The 20,324-nt window shown below is 34.4% G+C and overlaps 1 protein-coding gene across 3 annotated transcripts in view; it reads left to right on the top strand.

The window, feature by feature from the left end:
• LOC126965510 (uncharacterized) overlaps positions 1-15,342 on the top strand; it is a 154,111-nt gene extending 138,769 nt beyond the window's left edge. For all 3 annotated transcript variants that reach the window (XM_050809150.1, XM_050809149.1, XM_050809151.1), the window contains 5 exons: positions 117-259; positions 4,746-4,985; positions 5,420-5,583; positions 7,764-7,919; positions 9,251-15,342. In XM_050809150.1, the coding sequence (XP_050665107.1) occupies positions 117-259; positions 4,746-4,985; positions 5,420-5,583; positions 7,764-7,919; positions 9,251-9,367 (820 nt within the window). In that variant the 3' untranslated portion in view covers positions 9,368-15,342. The remainder of the gene's footprint in view (positions 1-116; positions 260-4,745; positions 4,986-5,419; positions 5,584-7,763; positions 7,920-9,250) is intronic.
• Positions 15,343-20,324: the final 4,982 nt, after the last annotated feature.

Below are 20,324 nucleotides of genomic sequence, written 5' to 3'. Positions count from 1 at the left end.
CAATAGTTTTGTTTCCCCAAGATTGCTTAGCGGCCGAGGAAATCATATGTATGTGTGCATGTAAATAAGATATAATACAGCTTTTTATATCTTATATGAAAATGTTCATCTTCCAGAGCGGAAGCAGTATCAATGTTGTGTGACTTGGCAGCTCGTCGCTTGACACCAGATGCACCCGATGGCTCTCGTTCTCCGTGCCTCTCACCAAGGAAGTTTAGGAAGCTCACCAAGGACAATAACCACTACGAACAACCTAATGGTAAGAATTGGAAACAAATTTAACTTTTTCATAATATTATGTGTATTGTTTCATTGTGTTATAACCAATGACGTTCTATATATTACATCGAACTGAGGTGTCGATGTACCTCAGTTCCAAAGTGTTACAAGTCTGAAATTCAGTAAGTTTGAGATAAGTGTGAGATGTTCCATAAACAATAACCCATCATTACCACAGAGAAACAATAATCGATGAGTGAAAACAGTTTAGTTGTTACTTACAAAATGTCTTCATAATTCTAGAATATTTTAGTTATAAACAGTAACAACTCGAGTTTTTTTCTTTTGGAACACTTTTCTAAATTGTTTCTCTCTGGAACTGAGGTTACAAATTACACCATAATAAGCTTCGACAGCTATATATCTATACATTACCGCATTTACTTCAGTTGTTGAAAATATTCTTGGTCAATAAGCAGCAATGAAAACATTTATAAGTTCAGATTTGATTCGGACCGTGACAGTTGACACACTACTAAGAAGAAAAGTGTGCTTACATTGTCTTAAAGCACACTTTTGCCGTTCCACTATCAGATTGCTAATGATATGTCCTTACAATATGTGCATAGAACGTCATAGTATATAACAAAAGAAATAATAAATTACGACGACCCATGTGGCCCAATGACTTGTGATCCTGTCCACTGATCTAGAGGTCCCGGGTTCAAATACCGGAAAGCGGATATATATCTCAGAGTCATGGATGTTAATATCTATTTATATATATTAAAGTATGTTTGTCATATTAAATATATCGTTGTCTTGCAACCCTTACTAAAGCTAATACCTAGTTTGGAGCAAGATAATTTGTGTAAAAGTTTGTCGAACCAAGTTGTGCCGAAGTGAAATAAGTAAAAACTTCTTCGAGGTGAGATTAATAACACATAATAAAACTATCATTTGTTTATACATAATAAAAATTGTGCAACATAGCCGAGCGTGACAGGTCAGTCTCATTCAGTACCCACGAAATAAAGTGTTCAGCAAGCCTATGAAGCTTTCACTTTATAAATTTCAATTAAATACCTTCGCACTACACGCCACAAGTTAGGATATCTTCCCCACTGTCTGGATGTGTGGCGGTCCTCCACAGTGCGGTTTTCAAAGAGCTTTCTTCCTCGTACTACAAAGCTGTGGAATGAGCTTCCTTCTGCGGTGTTTCCGGGACGATACGACATGGGTACCTTCAAAAAAAGCGCGTACACCTTCCTTAAAGGCCGGCAACGCTCTTGTGATTCCTCTGGTGTTGCAAGAGAATGTGGGCGGCGGTGATCACTTAACACCAGATGACCCGTACGCTCGTTTGTCCTCTTATTCCATAAAATAAAAAAAGATAACTTTTTAAGGGTTTGTGTACTGGTTAGTTATAATCCCTGGAGATCAAAATAGGGATGGAACAAGTAGGTATCTCATATTACTGTCGCATGACGTCAGCATAGGTGATAAATTTAATAGTAAATAATCGTTTATATTTTGTCTACTTAATTAGCTTAAACTTCATACGCATTAAGTATTTCAAAATACGAATCATTAAGACAGTATATTAAAGTGATACACGTTAACACTAAATACACGTTATCCAAATTTTGTGAGTTGTCTTGAGTATACCTATATTCCGCTAAGTTTTGTCTTCAATCCATTCGACACGTGTTTCGCCTCAACACGAGGCATCCTCAGAAGATGTTGACTCGCCGAATTGTGGCACGAGACCCAATAATTTACAAATATACGATCTAAATGTTGGATTCTATGCAAAAATAAAATAAAAAGCTATATTATATTGAGTATTTACACATGACTTAAGTTATAAATAACACTCTCTATATAAAAATAATAAAATAAAAACTTTAATAATCTATTAAAATATTAAAATTAATGAACTATAAAAAGTATATTTACTATATTTCTCTCTATATGTAAGGTGCCCATGAAGCTGGCTCTGTATTGCCAAACTTATCGTGTGATAAAGGTGCGTACAGACGACCGTGCGTGCGTGCGACTTTGGGTCATCTGTCAAATAGGTTAGACACCTGGATAACCATGTTAATAAATTTGATGCCGTTGAATCCAAAAAGCCATCGTCTCCACTACGGTCTCCATCCCAAAAGTAACAAATATGTATCCACCACGCGAGTGATGCATAATTCCTACGCTTAACATGTTCGGCAGTTCCCGAAAGTAAAATAAAAATAAAATAAATGAAACGATTTAAATATATTCATAATTTAAATACCTACAACGTTGTTTGCAATATTCACTGACTTTTTTCCTGTGAATTTGAACGCAATAAGTACACAGCAATAACAAAAAATAAAATGTATAAATTCCAACATTAATATTCCTCCAATAGTTCTGAATTTGTCACCCAAGTCTGAAGTTACTTATAAAACGGCCTTCCCTCTATTGATTTACGGGTATATCAGATACTTAACTCGTCATGTACTAATCCCTTGTGAATATTTTTAATTAACATAAATAAATTCTTAAACATTAAATTTATCCGTTATTACTTTTTGCATGCATATTTTTGTTTACGCAAGCGCTCAGTTTATAGAATTTTTTGATACAGATTTGAAGGAGAGTGATAAAGTGACTGATTGTGTATTTGAATTTCCGAGAAAAGATGATACTGAAGCCCAGATAAATATTAGTTATTGTACCTGTGTGATAAAAACATCTGTTAGTGAACAAGAGTTTCAAGATGAGAAATTGATTCCCAATAATTTTATAATAGACAATCATAACATGGAAGTTATTCATCAAAGTAATCAATCTGAAACTGAAAAACCACCTCGAGAAAATCATAATACCACAAAGAAGGGCGATGATGAAACTAATGTAAATGAAAACTTGACAAAAAATGAAAACGTCTATGATAATGTAATGATTATGGGTGATTTTAAGCAACAGGTTGACGGCGACATCAAATATGACTTGTCAAATGTGGAACAAAACAAACGAAAGACTTACGACACGATAATCGAAACTAATTACAATCATAATGTTAAGAAAACCGAAATTAAAGCGTTTGAAAAGACATGTGATAAACTTGAGAAGAACAATAAAATCAATAATAAAACAGAATATTTTAATCCTATATATTGTGCATGTAATCTTAATGAGTGTCATAGAAATTTTGGTTATAGTTATGATTTTTCTACCAAATATATCTATTTGCCAAATGGAGGAGAGGTTAAACCGCAACACACTCTTAGCGGTGCCAATAACATTGAAGATCAATCGAAATCCCAGGAGTGCCAGTGCGAAGCAATTCGGCCACCTATAAGAAGAGCAGCAACCCAGAAATTTTTTCGTTCTCATTCAATACGCAAACGTTTGCTGTCAAAAAGGTTTAAATCTAAAACAATCAGTGGCCCAATACCTATTCCTTCACAAGCAAACACCTTGGATCATGATTCGTCCGTAAGCATTGAAGGGGAAGAAAAGACTATAACACAGATAGAGGCACTGAAAACCTATAACTCAAAAGAGCATATTACAGATGATGGTAAATCCTCTTTTATAACAGAAAAGAAGCCATCGGAACGTCCCAACACATTAGATATAAATTCTTCAAATGAAAAATCTAAAAATGGCATTGGACTAACTCAGAAAAAGCCAGCACTCATTAGCCCTACTACTCCGCCGTCTTGTAGAGATCAGAAATTAAGCCTGACAGGTGAGGCTCTGTCAGTGAATAAAACAATTATTTACCTGATGACATTAATTCATTATTCAAAACGCTGATTGAAGTATCATATTTGGCCTAAAGAAATGAAATAATAATTAACGAAGCAAGCGATATAGGTGAAACAAGTGAAATTAATATGATGTAATTTATATCTTCAGTCAGCGATTGCGCGCTAATTCATAAAACAGCGATACTAATAATTTCGAAAATTGCTATGTGTTTGGGAAATCCATAAAACCAAAAGTAGTTATGATTCATAATAATACTTCATTGTCCATATAATTTATAAGATGTAAATTACACGCGGTATCATTATAATATGCTATTTCGTTATTTTATTGTAATATACCTATGCCATTATGATTGCCTTCACAAATTCCTGCTTAGTTTTACGATAAGTTTTTGTACATACACGTAACATTGTAATTAGAACAATACTAAAATATGTTTTTTTCGCATTTTGCAATAGCTGTGTAGTTTATATCACAGAATCTCGATAGCATTAACTTCACATGTAAAATTCGTAGTCGCACAATTAATAATTATTGTTTTTTTGTTTTTGTTTTTAATATTTAATCGTATCTTGTAACTGTACAACAAAATAATATATTTTTGTATGTATTGCAAATTACTTTCATAATTTATAGCATAAATGTATGATAGAATTTAACAATAAAAATAGTAATTTAATAAAGGTAGTGCATTAACAGAGTGCTTTAGTTACATACCACCAGTAATTAACACAATATGGTTAAACGTTGTATATATTTTGCAGTAATAACGCAGAACTATGAATTAAACAATCTGGATAACGATACGTTGGACGCCCCAAATGCGTATAATGAAGATTCAAAGCAGAGATACAACGAGCATGCATTCCCTGTAGACTCCGGAGAACCCGTTTCAATGCCAGTGGAACTATCAAGTGATGAAAATTTTAAACATTCAAACCCAGCGTATCAAAGTGCCGTTTTACATAGCTCTACCAATGATACTGCTTCTGACAAAGATGACGGTAAGTATTATCTTGCCTTAATAGCAAATAACACGGTATCAGCCACAAGGAATACTATAGATAAGAAATTATCAGAGAATACTGAATAAAGAAGGTGAAATCATATTTTCTTAATTTTTTAATGATAGAGGACAAGATGGCAAGTGGATGAAAACGCAGCCCATTTGATATAAATATACGCTCTAAGCTTAAATGATCCTATGAAGGTCAAAGTCTTATTTATTTTTTGAAAATAGATTATTTGAAAATTATTTTTGATATGAATTAAACCATTACCGACGCTTTAACAAATAGTGCTCAAATTGTAATCCCAATTCTAATGAACTCTATGCGTGCAAAAAGAGTGAAAATAAAATAAAAGGAAATGTGTTGATACAACAAATTGTAATATTTGAAGAAAATGAGAAAAATTAATAATTTGATTAAATTTTTAGGTAACACACTGAAGAAATGGAAAGCTTTAGCATTATCACCGGATAATGAGAGGAAAAGTAAAGCATACGTCACCGAAGAGCACCCAAAGCCTCCAAAAGTGGATTGTGTTCAGAAGGAAAATATAGAACCTCTCGAAGATGAACCAGTTAGTGATGAGCCTACGGTAAGAATAAAATAGCTCTTGGGACCAAAATTGTTTGTAATGGATATTTTTGTGAGAGTTCCAATTACACTAACATATTCACAAGTAACAGGAATCACCTTCCAATGCTAGCATAATATAACAGATGTATTTCTATTATACTACTATATTATTTATTAACACGGCTTTACTCACGTTTTCAATTCACAATTCTGACTCAGAAATTGCGAATCGCACAAACGAAGAGCGCGATTAATGAGAGTGCGTGGTACAGACGACAAGTGTGACGGATGGTGATGGAAATCTGCTTTTAGGTACTGATCCGATTGCCATCCCATCTGTTTCCAAATAGAAATACCTCGCCAGTCGAAATAGCCACTAATAAGGCAGAACTCTATTTATACCATGTACTCAGTAGGTATGTAGTAGTAATAGACTGGACGGAGAAACAAGTCGGTACCCATACCGATAAAACGTGAGTGCCTAAATCCGTGTTTATAAATAACGTTACAGTAACTCACGACAGTTTTATTTATTTATTTATATATTTAGAAACAAACATTCACATACATATTCAGGTTTACAAAGAGATGTTAGTACTGAATTAGACCTACAGTTTCCTTAAAATTAATATTTTATGACAATTAAGACTAAAGTACAGCAGAGAAAAATAAATTATACAAAATAGAAAGAGGTACTAGTAAAAAAAATGTTAATAATAAACTAAGATTTACTAAATTACTCATTTACTAAATAATAAAAATGTTATTGTTAAATAGTGATAATTGTTCAAATCTCACTTTTCTTAGCACAGTTAGAAATTATTTTAAAAACTGGACAAGGTCTCTTTAAAAATATCTAAATCAGCAAGTTTTGCATTAAGAAGTCGACAGGTCCGCCTTATATAACTATTTCCAGCATAGCACGTCCTACTTTTTTTAACTACGAACAAGGGTTTACTTCGACAAGTACGTATATTTCTTTTGGGGACTTGAAAACTAAGTGCATGTAGTAATAAAGGAGCGTCAATGTGGTTATTTACGATTTTATAAAGTAGCATTGCATCAAAAGAGTTTCGGCGATCACTTAATTTGACAACATTGTGATTATTACATGATTCAGTGTAGCTGGAGTACCTAGAATTACTATTATAATCGAGTGACTTTACAAATTTTTTTTTGGAGTCTTTCGATTCGGTTGGTATGGATAATATGGAAAGGATTCCAAACACTACAGGCATACTCGACGTGACTCCGAACGAAACTATTATATACGTGGAAGGCATTTTAAATGGCTTTCCAACTAGTAAAATAAAACCTAACTGTTTATATGCTTTGCTTAACATTTTACCTATGTGAGGCAAAAAACTTAGCTTTGAATCCATGATAACTCCTAAGTCACGAATTTGAGTAACTCTAGTCAATTTTTTATTACACAATTTGTAATTGAATATTACTGGCAAACGCTTTCTACTAAAAGTGATGACAAAACACTTAACGGAGTTCAAAAAAAGATGGTTGCTATAACAAAAAGATTCAAATCTACTCAAATCAACTTACAAATTAACTTAAGAATTACAGTCTTCTACATTTCTGATAACTCTAAAAATTTTTGTGTCGTCAGCATATAAAAGTGAGTTAGAATTTTTCATATAGTCACTAATATCGTTAATATATAATATAAATAGTAATGGTCCCAAATGGGACCCTTGTGGAACTCCAGAAGGAATAGATTTGTAACGCGATGTATAACCACCTAAGACAACAGCTTGAGAACGATTCTCTATGAAGAATTGTATCCAACGAAAAAGATCGCCGTGTATACCAAGTCGATAAAGCTTATGTAATAAGGTCTTATGGCATATTTTGTCAAAAGCTTTAGCAAAATCAGTGTACACAGCGTCTACCTGTTCGTTATCATCCAAAGCATCGAGAATGAGTTTACTAAAACTAATTAAATTTTAGTAATTTAATATAGAGCTGTTGGATTATTATTAGTATATAAATAAGACAAAGGTATACTTATGGTCTACTGCTGCATTGATGTGTGGTTGTGAGTGAAAAAAGTACTTTTAAGCATTGCGTTACCTGTTATATTTATATAGCGAATCTGAAATCAGTAGATATCTCACACTTGCGTCTACGCATCAGATAGATTTCATTTTAACAACATCTTTGACAATCGATTCATTACAATTACAGATAGTGACTGTAGAATTGAATCGTGGCTGGAACAGCAGGCTTGGATTCAGCGTCCAGAGTCATCCAGATTCTGAACAGAGCTACATCTCGGCAGTTTACAACGACAGTGTAGCTGCCCGGGATGGCAGGCTTCGCCGCGGTGACGTCATTTTACAGGTTAACTTCTAACTATTTATTGTATGGCTACTGTATGTACTTAGAATCTTACTTGAGTATTACATATTAATAGATTATATTAGACTGGCTACTGCCCGCGACGTCGTCCGCGTGGACGCTATAAAATTTAAAGTTTCAAATTTAAAAACTATTATTTAACTTTAATACGCAAATTAGTATTTCTAAAGACTAAACGTGGGACAATTTCTTCAATATGTGACATTTTTCTCACTTAGAGAATAAGATAAGAAACCTTAAGAGGTTAGAAGTTATGACGGCCCAGTCCGCGTGTAAGAATTATAATTTATTTATTTTAGACATAGAGATCATTATAACAATTTATATAACAATAATTAAAACTAAATGCTCTTATAATAATAATAATAATAATTAAGCCAAATTATTGCGAACTAAAAAAACATTTAACATTTGAATAACCAATAATCTTAAGCTATAAAGTATAAACTATAAAATGTCTCTTAGTTCGACGTGCCGATTGGCAAAGGCATCCTCCAACGATTTCCACTCTTTTTTTGTTTTGGGCAACTCTTCTCCAGTTAGTTTCTGCTGTCAATTTTATTTCATCAGGCTCTTATGGTAGGGCATAAATACCACCACATCTCCACCCGCAAAGTGTCGCAAAAATGGTCCATCATGTTTGTCTCCTAGCGTGTTTAAAATGCTTTTGGGACTGTCCCAAAATCTACGCCTCAACGAGGCTGATCACTTCCGCAAGATGGCGTATACATCACCCACCTTTGCCTTCGCGAAGATCACTGATATAACAAGACTGGTATTAGTACTTCTGAATAACTGAGCCCCGCCTTGCTTGTTCACCCGCTAACGTTGTACCCATCTGTCAGCCGGTTTCTGAATTGAGGAGTTCGCATTAAGTACGAATTAAGCATTGCTTAACCTAAAATTAATAGTATTTTCTGTTTCTAAATTGAAGTAAGTATACTTTGAGCATGTTCATTTAGGATCGTTCTTAAATCATTCAAATTCAAATTCAAATTTAAATATTTTTATTCAAAGAGGATATGATATCACTTATTGAAACTCAAAAACTACCACCCATTCGAAAAAGTATGCCTCAGACCTAAGAAGAAGAAGAAAACAAGAAACTCAGCGGGCTTCTTTTTTTATAAAACATATGGTTATATTTATGGATAATATCGTACAAACAAACTTATTATTTTCCTAATATTATTATATTCTCAATCAATACCTAAGTATGTAATAACTCTTATTTCGCGTAGCCCTTAATCTATTGTAGAGACAACTTGTTCCTGACCTTGAATGACACTCAATTTCAACTCATTTATTTACAGGTGAACGACGAAAATGTAACATCAATGAAGACCCCAGAGGTAATAGATTTGCTGCGCATTCTCCGTGGTTCGATTTGTATAACTGTCCTGAGGCCACCAAACGCACAGTCTAACTAATGAACAGTGTTTCCTTCGACAACATTCTAGGACAAATTAAATAAATTCCAACTATGATGTTACATAATAAACGGCTCAATATATTTTTGTAAGGGAAGCGTTCTCTTTTAGGATTGCCAAGTCGAAACCTCACATCAGACAAGAACCGTTCAGTCAATACCCAGGTAATAGCTTGTTTCCGTCTTTGGCTCAAGAATTTGTGTCTAAGACTAAGATCTATAGAGACTTAGACTCTGCTCAGATTTTTAAGAGAGAGTAAGAGAGTTTAAGTCCACCATAACGACGACGTAGAAAACACTTAGACTATAATCCGAACAAAAAGGAGATCAACAATTCCTTGCGTCATCACAACAGCTGTTGTTCGACGGTTTAAAATTACCGTATAATACTCGGTCTGGTGTCACCCATAGCTGTCACGTATCTAAAAATGCGTTCCGTTTCTCATACCAAATACGTGAACAAGTCCGTATAAATTATTCATCAATTTCCACTTATTTTAACTAATAATTTAATAAGTTTCGGATAAGTACCATAAGTACCTACTATTATAATTTAGTATACTTACTTAGTTATTGTTTATGTTTGTTTAATAATAATCGGCAATGTACGGCGCCTATTTCTGCCGTGAAGCAGAAATGTGTAAGAGTAAAAGAGGGCGCCATAGCTAGTGAAATTACTTGGCAAATGAGACTTAACATCTTATGTCTCAAGGTGACGAGCGCATTTGTCATGCCGCTCTGAATTATTGGGATTTTCAAGAATGCTGAGCGGCACTGCATTGTAATAGGCAGGGCGTATTAATTACCATCAACTGAACGTCCTGCTCGTCTCGTCCCTTAGGAACTGTCATAAATAAGTGTATATTGAAACGTGGTTGACCTTTCTACTGGGCTGTCTTAGCGTAAGTTCGCCGTAATCTCAGTCATATGTCTATAAATACCTATTCAAAGATTGCGCTAAGATTGAACTCAGCTAAGTATTACGTAAGAAAAGTCTGAGCAAAGTCAAAGATTTGGACAGTCAAAAAGATTCAAACATATTTCGATGACTTTGACTAATACATCTTGTTAGACTTGAGGTTTGACTTGCAACAGACCACATACGCAACAAGCTCAGAACCGACAGAGCTTCGAAGTTTGACAATGTAACAATATGTAATGGAATTAATTACATGTAAATAAATATATTTGAAAAACATGTGAGCCACTTCAGGTACAGGATTAGATTATTTACACAAAATATTGTATACATCGCTACCACTATATTTCAGTTGTCATATTATTAAAGTTCCTAAAGGAAACTTATTCTAAAACATGTATTGCTTAAAATAAGATCATTGTAGTAATTCGTTAGGGAATTGATCTCTTTGTGTATAAGTAATTCTTTAATAAGCACGAGTGAAAACTAACAACGAAAATACAAAGACGAAACAACAATAAAATATAATTTTACATGGAGTTTGTCAAATCATACTTCATTACAGGGTGAGGTGAGTTTTAGTAACATATTCTATAAAATCTGCGTGTTTAATTCTAAATTATTGACAGATCTATTAATTACGTGTGTATTAGAATTAACTTTCTTGAATCTCTAGTGTTTTGTGATATAATTTTCTGAGAATAAACTAGGTTTAACCGAAAGTATTTATGAAGATCCTATTTATTTTTTCATATTATCTACATTTAGGGGGTAGTCAAGTTATGTCCGGTAAAATCATAAAATTTTAAAGAAATGAGTAATATTAACGTTTTCTTCACTAAGCGCAGGCTACTAAAACTACTTACAAAACTAAAATACATGTACTATTTTATTTTATTATACATAGGGACTTACACAGTTATAACTATCTAGTTATAGCTGTAGTTATATCAGGCGATCTCGCCTGCTTATAATACCTATCTTTGCAATTTCAATAGTCATATTTAGATCGGCTTTGAATATAATGGTTTTAAGATAATAATTAATAATAGCTCTTATTCAATTAATTGTTAACTTCTGATAAAATATTTACTATATTATTATGTTCAGCAATCAGCAAGTGCCCGAGAAATTTGCGTTACAACGCCGTCTATCGAGCTTAGGGGAAGCTCGGACTCGAAAAACTATATTATTGAAATAATATATATCAGTGATTTTTGCTGAAAAATTATTTAGTAACAAGTATTTCCAATCATTAAATAATCTTTAGACTACTGAAGATTATCAACAACCTTTAAAATAACATAACCTTACTACTGAATTTGTTACAATGTTTTAGTTTTTAAATGTAGATACACATTTGTGTTCAACGAAGTTTGTAATAATTCCTTAATAAACTTTTGGGTGTCGTTCTACAAACCTATGAATAATTATTATATTATTTGTTAGTTTGTGAGTACATTACCGACATAGCTTGACTTATTGACACGAATTGTATCAGCGCATTACGTGCGTGACGGGATTGTATGTTCACATTGATTTTATACAAACAGTATTAAAATAGCAAACTATATTACCTAGTAACTAATTGTAGCACAGCGGACACCTTAGATAGGTCATAATAGTCATTAGTTACTAAAGATTTGATTATAATAATTAATATGCTTTTGCCCTACACAGCATATATTAATAAGATATTTTGTATTTAATAATAAGATAGTGTAATCTATTGATGCTAAAACTATCGATTCAATTAAAGTAACTTTGATCCGAAGATTCTAATACATTGGCTACATATTTTATGAAGAAAAAATCGTCGCTTGGCATTAAAAAATCAAGGTGCACTTCTTTTCAATTAAATTTAAATAAATTTATTGCATTTTAATTCATGCATACCTTGGATTTTAGTCTGCAAAAACAATAGCTGCTAATAAAAAACTGTATTATTAAGATTTAATATAAACTTAGGTAAATATGAAATTAAGTTTGGAACGCACTAATGATTACTATAAATATGTTATACTTACGAATAAATCAAAATTAATCTATGTATTTATGCTATATTTTCATATTTTGAAGATTTCACCGTGGGTGAAACACTAGGCAGCTAAACTGTAATAGGAGATCGTTATCCAGGATACATTTATCTATAAAGATATCAATAATGAAACCAGTCTCTGCTTGAATAATAATCAATTAAATTCATTTAAATATTTTTGTGAATTTTATCGAGTCTTTACTGATTTTGATTGAGCTATGATAATCTATTTAATACTTTGTACATTAAGCCATATAAAATTACTTTAAAATCATTATTTTACAAAACTTACATATTATTTCTTTATAACCTTAAATCTTAAAGTTATTTACCTACTATATTTAACAAGTCATGAAAATTCTGACCATTGTTAATACAACTTAAACTTAATAAGTAGTATATAATTATATAGATATACACTAAGTGTTATAAAAAAAAGTGAATCTAAATTATTCTTCTAGGTACTGATGAATTCTAGTCATGTCAGAATTATGTCATGCATTAATTAAGAAATTCAAGCAATTTATTCGAATAATAGGATCAAAATTAAATTCTGATCGTCGAGAGTTTATAAAATTAAAACTCATTACAAATATGATTAAATTTGTGATCCTTCATTTTTTACCGATAGATGTCTCGTATAACATAACTGCGTAATTACATACACTATATACTTATATGTACATACTTATGTATGTATGATTAAAATAATATGCAACTATTTTTTAATACATTTATTACTTTCGAATTATCATTATTATATCAATATTTATTATATTATTTTTTCCAAAAAAAATATATTTATATAGGTAATGAAAAAATATCTTTCAAACATTTGAACACCAACGTAAGTAAGCAAAGCGAAAGTGACTTAAAAGTCAATTTTGCAGTCTAACCTCTCCACTAATTGTGTGTTTGTTGTTATGGACTATGACGTCATAGTTATTAGTACACTACAACCAAGCGTGCCAAAATGGCTGGCACTTACAGTGTCTGCGTCGGCGTCGGTTGGCCAATTCATAAAAATATTTACTCCACTATATTATATTCATATTATCATATATCCAGTATATATGCTTAGAATATTTTTGTGTTACGATTATATAAAATTGCTACAAATTAGAACAAAATATTATTCGTTTTTGTAATTTTTATGAACTTTCGACGAACAGACTGTAAGTATATTAAATGTGTATCGATGTTATTCACTGAGAGATTTTATGGACAAATCTTTGAATGGCAAATTTTACATTGATAAAGTAATAAAAAACAATAAATTATTGTGTTTAAAATGTATTCTTCAAGACTGAAAGACCTGGGACTTACCGAACAGTTTTCTAAAATACGATCCCAAAAGTCAATAATGTGAAAAATATAACGCGAATATTGAATGGGCGGCTGTAAATTTAAATAATGCTAACTATTAATTTAAAATAAATAGGTATTCGTTACAGAAATCTGTCTTATTCATTATTACTTGAGTTAGGTGAGCTTATTATGGTTGATAATTAATAAAATGGATTTTTTTAATTCTTATGAATATGAAAAGTATCTCGCTAGTGTAGGTTTATGACAACTCAAACTGATTGCAGATCATCCTATTGTTTGTTAAATAACGGCCTTCTATATTGTTGTTTAAAAATTACATAAATACATATTATGTTATCAATGTAAAATATGTTTATCTGTTAGTATTGTAGAAATATACCAGCTATATATAAATTTTATTTAGTATGATTCGCATACTATAAAACGAAAACAAACTGATATTCTAAAGTTATTGTGATGGATTTGTGTTAGATATACTGTTATATAAAATAATATATTGTGAAGTAATTAAATATAGTAGTAGATAGAACTTAGATGTAGCAGCAGATATTTTAACAATGGTTTACCATTACAAGTTAAATATAAGTTATTTGAAATGCAATGTTGTAATAAGGGTTAAATTTCAAATTATACTATGTGTAGAAGAAAATTCTATTTCCTATTAAAATATATGATAAATTTACAATATAATAAAGTTATCTCTAAATTAAAGTCATGCATCAACACAAACCAAATTTTATTAATATAATTTTTTCTATATAAATCTGTTATTTTGTTTAAAAAAATAAAAGACATTTATTATTTTACAATAATATACTTGTTTTTAAACACGTAAGTACCTATATAAAAGTTAGCAAAAAATTATTGATTATTAAGTAAATATTATAAAAAAAATACTTTTTTAAGGATTAAAACGCGTTTAGGTACTTGTTACTCTATTTTTACATTAGGTATTTTCGTAAAAGTTACATTTTAAAAATAGTACCCCTGAAAACGTGCTCCTGCAAAGGTCACGAAACGTCGAGTTAAATAAATATATTATAAAAAAGTAAATTTACGCAAATTTACATTTATGTAAAAAAATGCGGTAAGAAAAAACGCGTTCTAATACTTTAAAAAGTATTTTATTTAAACGTGTAACACTCGCTTTAATCAGAAAGAATAAGTACTAAATTAATAAGTATAGAAATGCCATTAGATCTTTTATTATTCCTTAATTTAGTTCTGAATCAATCCACATCAGATCTGACAAATGAATAACAAAGTTGTAGAATAGATGCAATTATAGTCCCACAACTGTGTGCGCGACCGTCCCACGGGGTGACAGACGATAGCGGGGACGGGGACTAAGATGTTAGCGGGTAGCGGGTGGTGTAGCGGGGAGGGGCATCGTGTGAGACACCCGCTGACTTCTTAGTACCCCATCCCCGCCACCGTGTGGCGTAGTTAGGACTATAATAGAAGTTTAATAGTATTAAATTAATACCGATATTATACATGGTACTTTCAGAAGAATCTTAAGATTTATAAGAAATCAGGAACAACAGATGAAAGCAATCTAAATTTATAGCCTTTTAGATTCGTTGATTGAACACACTCGGGCTAACTTTAATATATTTTGTGAGAAAATTGAACCATAATATTATTACTGTAAATAATTCATAATAATAAAGTATCATATTAATGAGTACTGTCTGCTTTTATTTAACATTCTTTTTTTATTTAAGATAGAGCCGGCAATACTTCAAGCCGGCCCATATTCTAGCGCTCTACAAAGCGAAGGTCTGGCCACATATGCAACAAATACTCGTAGCTGTCATCTCTGGTCTGGCGCACCCCAGTATAAGATCGAACCATTTGACCGCGTGCAACGTAGATATGCTCGACTTGTCGGGGACCCAGTGCTCTGTGCTCTTTTTACAGCTTTTATCAAGGAGAGTGATTCGAAGAGCTGTTGGCCTGATTCCTGCGGCGAATTCCACCTTCGCACCACACGCCACAAATAAGAATATCATCACCAACAAGTTGATGTGTGGCGTTCTTCCTCAGTACAGTTTTCAAAGAACTTTCTTGCACGTGCAACCAAGCTGTAGTATGAGCTTCCTTGTGCGGTGTTTTCTGGGCTATACGACAGATACCTTCAAAAAAAGCGCGTACCTACACTTTTCTAAAAAACCGGCAACGCTCCTGTGATTCCTCTGGTGCTGCCAGAGAATATGTGCGGCGGTGATTATTTAACACCAGGTGTCCCGTACGCTCGTGTGTCCTCCCCATTCATGAAAAAAATTCTTAAACACATACATACGCACTCAAAGGCTCGAGCGTAGGTCCTCCCCATCTCAAAGGGCCGTCTACACATATATTTTGTTGTTATACATGGTTGGCTGGTATTTTTTTCTTTCCATCAGATAAGCCACATTATTTTTGAAGTTATACACCTTCACCCTAGCGTTAGTTATTATGGTGATGTATTGTGTAATGTATGTAAGTGTCTGTTTGTGGAGTGTGTTTGTGATTGTGTAAGTGGTGTATGCCAATCCGACAGTCAGTCCGTGTGTGAGTGTGAGTGGAGTGAAACGATTACAGGACGAGGACTAACGTCTCGTCGGGTATCAAGAGAATGTGTGGTGTATCTAGGTTCCGGGCCGCTGGCCATCGTCAGAGTAACGTGTGCCAGTGGTTTGCGGCGGTTGACCGCGCCTACGCCTGCGAAGGCGGTGTGTGCGTGTCTGTGTCGGTGTTTGTGTGGGTGTCGCGTTCGCGATGGTGATGTCGTCATCAGGGTCTACCGTGACGTGCCTGGGACGTCTTATTGGGTTGAGACTATGGTGAAGGGGGGTGTACCCACATGCCTTCCTAACCAAGGTGTTGGGATGGTTAGGCGTCTTGTCAAAGAAGCGTCGCGAGATCTCTTTAAAGTGTTGAGCTATCGTCGGAAGCTCTACATCGCGGTGAAGGTCCACGTTTCGGATGAACCACGGGGCTCCGGTTGCCGTGCGCGTGAATTTATTTTGAACTACTTGCAAACGGTGTAGGTAGCTCGGTCGGGTGTGCGCGAATAAGACGCTTGCGTATGACACTATGGGCAGTACGATAGTTTTGTACAGCGTCACTTTGTGTTTGAGCGGATGTTTGCTTCGCCCACACACAAGTGGATAAAGGCGACTGAGGACAAATCGGGCTCTATTGCATACCGTATCGATATGTTTCTTGAAGTTCATATTGATGTTGAACGTGACTCCTAAGTATTTGTAATCCTTCACCCATGGTATGGGTGTTTCATACAATTTAATTATGTCGGTCGGTTGTTATTTAGCTCGAATGCTTTTTGCGTTACCGAAGAGTACCGCTGCACTCTTGGTGGGGTTCACTTCAATCCTCCATTTTCTGAACCAGTTGCCTAGTTCATCGACGGCGGCTTGAAGCACTTTAATTAATAATAATTCGAGTGCCGGCTGCAGTCCCGGTCTATCCAAAGGAGGCTTGACAGTGGGCGGCTCCTGTTTGAACGCGCGAGGCAGCTCCTAGAAGGCCACATGTGATGGCTTAAGGTTGCCGAGCAAGCGGTCCCAACGTTCGCCGCGGAGTTCCGCGATACGTTCCCGTACCACCCACTGTAGGTAGCGGAGGTGGCGCCTATTCTCGACCGACGGATACCTATCGTAAACTCTAGTGGCTCTGTGTTTCTCTGTGAGTAAGTCCCTGAGCTCTGGTGGCAGGCTTAGGCGATGCGGTTGCATCATCGGGACCTGCCTGGAGCAGGCCTTGATCCTGTTCTGGATATGGGACGTCACATGGAAGATGGCACTGTGAGCCGTGTCAAGCGAGTCGATGACGTCCGGTATAAGGTCAAGGTCATCGGACTTGATAGTCTCGAGATCCTTTTCCAGCCGTTGCCAGTCGATCACTGTTTTCGTCGGTGGTTGAAAGGTAACCGGTGGGCCTAGAGGCCTTTAGCCTTTAGGACGACGGGCCGGTGGTCTGATTCTAATTCGTGAAAAACTTCGATTGAATTTAAATTGAGCATTACATTTTTAAGTAAAACAACGTCGAGGATGTCGGGTCGATGCGCGACGATATTCGGATATCGTGTTGGTTCGTCGGGTGCTATTACTGAAAAGTTCAGCGTGTCTGTAAGAGAATCTAATAAAATTTCGTTTCTATTTGTGACTCTACTGTTCCAGCTGGTGTGTTTGGCGTTACAATCGCCGTCCACTATGACTGTAGTAATGCGTTGATATCCGTGTCTAATATTTGTTTATTAGGCGGAAGATAAGCTGAAATAACAGTGATCGGCTGGCGATTCGCCATACTGACTCTGATGGCAGAGGCTTCGATGTTAGTGAGGACCGGAGGATCGATAGGTATACAGTGTAGAGACCTTTTAAATTTGAAAATGAGTGCGTACATAACAAACTTGTTTATGATAAAAAATACTCTTAGATCTGATAATATATAATTTTATTTATAAACATTTTATTTATTTACTATATACGAGCATACAAACACTTTATCGTGAAATATTGCAAAATGTTCAAATTCAAATTCAAATATTTTTATTCAAAATAGGATGTGACATCACTTATTGAAAGTCAAAAACTACCACCCATTCCAAAATGAATGCCTCAGACATGAGAAGAATGGGCGCAACAAACTCAGCGGGCTTTTTTTTTTCATCGAATTAATATGTTTACAAAGTAATATTGTACAATTAAACTTATTATTTAATAGCCTGAGGGCGGTCACTCCATTCCCAATCTGTGGTATCATTAAGAAAGCCATTTATGTTATAGTAACCTTTACCACACAAACGTTTTTTAACAATTCTTTTGAATAACGTTATACTTTTGTTTTGAACATTTTCTGGGATCTTGTTGTAAAAGCATATACATCGCCCCACAGAAGACTTACTAACTCGACTTAGCCGAGTAGTAGGCATCATAACTTTATGGCTATTATTCCTGGTGTTAACATTATGGTTATGACAGTTTCTGGCAAATTCACTTATGTGCCTATGAACATACATTACATTATCAAGAATATATTGAGAAGCAACAGTCAAGATGTTAATTTCCTTAAATTTTGCTCTCAATGATTCTTTAGGACCTAGGTTATAAATAGCGCGAATAGCCCTCTTCTGCAGCACAAATATTGTATTAATATCGGCAGCGTTGCCCCATAGCAATATACCATAGTACATAATACTATGGAAATAACTAAAGTATACTAGTCGCGCCGTATCTATGTCAGTTAATTGTCTAATCTTTTTAACCGCGTATGTTGCAGAACTAAGTCTGTTCGCCAATCCTTCAATATGGGGCCCCATTGTAATTTGGAATATAGAGTTATGCCAAGAAATATAGCAGATTCCACCGGTTCTATCACCTCTCCGTGTAACAAAACATTTGCATTTACATTTTTGACATTTGGTACGGTAAATTTAATGTATTTAGTTTTCTTGCTATTTAACAATAGGTTATTAGCGCTAAACCAGTACACGATGTCAGATAAAATATCGTTCACTTCGTCATACATAGCTTGGTTTCTTTTCACTTTGAAAATCAGTGAAGTGTCGTCCGCAAACAATACTACCTTATGTTTTTTCTCTAAAGATTAGGAAGATCATTTATATAGATAAGGAAGAGGAACGGTCCAAGAATAGACCCTTGTGGTGACCCCATACTGAGTAGAGTCCCAGGAGATCTCTTGCCATTCACGTCGACCCTCTGAATTCTATTGTTTTGATATGAAGTCAGAAGATCGAGCGCAGTTCCTTTTATGCCATAGTGGTATATCTTCCTGACCAGCGTTGAATGTTGAACACAATCAAAGCCTTAGATAAATCACAGAAGATGCCAAGTGCATTCTGCGATTCCTCCCAGGCATCTAAAATATTCTTGATTAGCTCAACACCTGCATCCGTTGTTGAACGTCCCCTAGTAAAGCCAAATTGTTTCAAATGAAGTAACTTATGAGAGTTAAAGTAAGTAAGCATTTGGCTTAAAATTATTTTTTCAAAAATTTTACTAAGGGTCGGCAAAACCGACACAGGACGATAGTTATAAGGGTTAGAATAGCAACCCGACTTAAATATCGGTGTAATTTTACTATGTTTCAGAAGGTCCGGAAACACGCCACGACTAATACAATTATTAAAGACTATTCCAAGATATGGTGCTATCACATCAATTATTGAACTTATTATTTTAACAGAAATGCCCCATATATCAGCAGGTTTTTTCATGTCGAGAGACTTAAAAGTTTTAATTTTTTCTTCAGGGCTAACAAAACTAAAATTGAAAGTTTGTTGGCTTTCTTTAACATTTTCCAGAAAAAGTGACTCAGCAACACTGGTGGAGGAGACAAGAGTGCTTGTGACAGAAACTGGAATGTCAGAAAAAAATTCTCAAAAGCAGAAGCAACTTCCTGCTGAGATTGAATTATAGTATTGTTTATTGATAAATTGTATTCAATGTTGCGGTCTTTCACTCTTCCAGATTGTCCTTCCCACAAGCACACAGCCGGTCTGAGGTTCGAGTCTCCTTAGGAGACGCCCCGCGACTGTTGTTGCGTAGTCTTTGCGGCCTCCACGGCCCACGTCCTACTTCGCTGTGAAAGCCAGGGCTGCTAACAGCACAGAGGAGGTTTTAGTCGGTATGGGGCGTCCGCTTA

Source organism: Leptidea sinapis, chromosome 7, assembly GCF_905404315.1.
Source record: "Leptidea sinapis chromosome 7, ilLepSina1.1, whole genome shotgun sequence".
Lineage (NCBI taxonomy): Eukaryota > Metazoa > Arthropoda > Insecta > Lepidoptera > Pieridae > Leptidea > Leptidea sinapis.
Note: the sequence above shows the minus strand (reverse complement) of the source record. Positions and strands in the feature narration are given on the sequence as shown.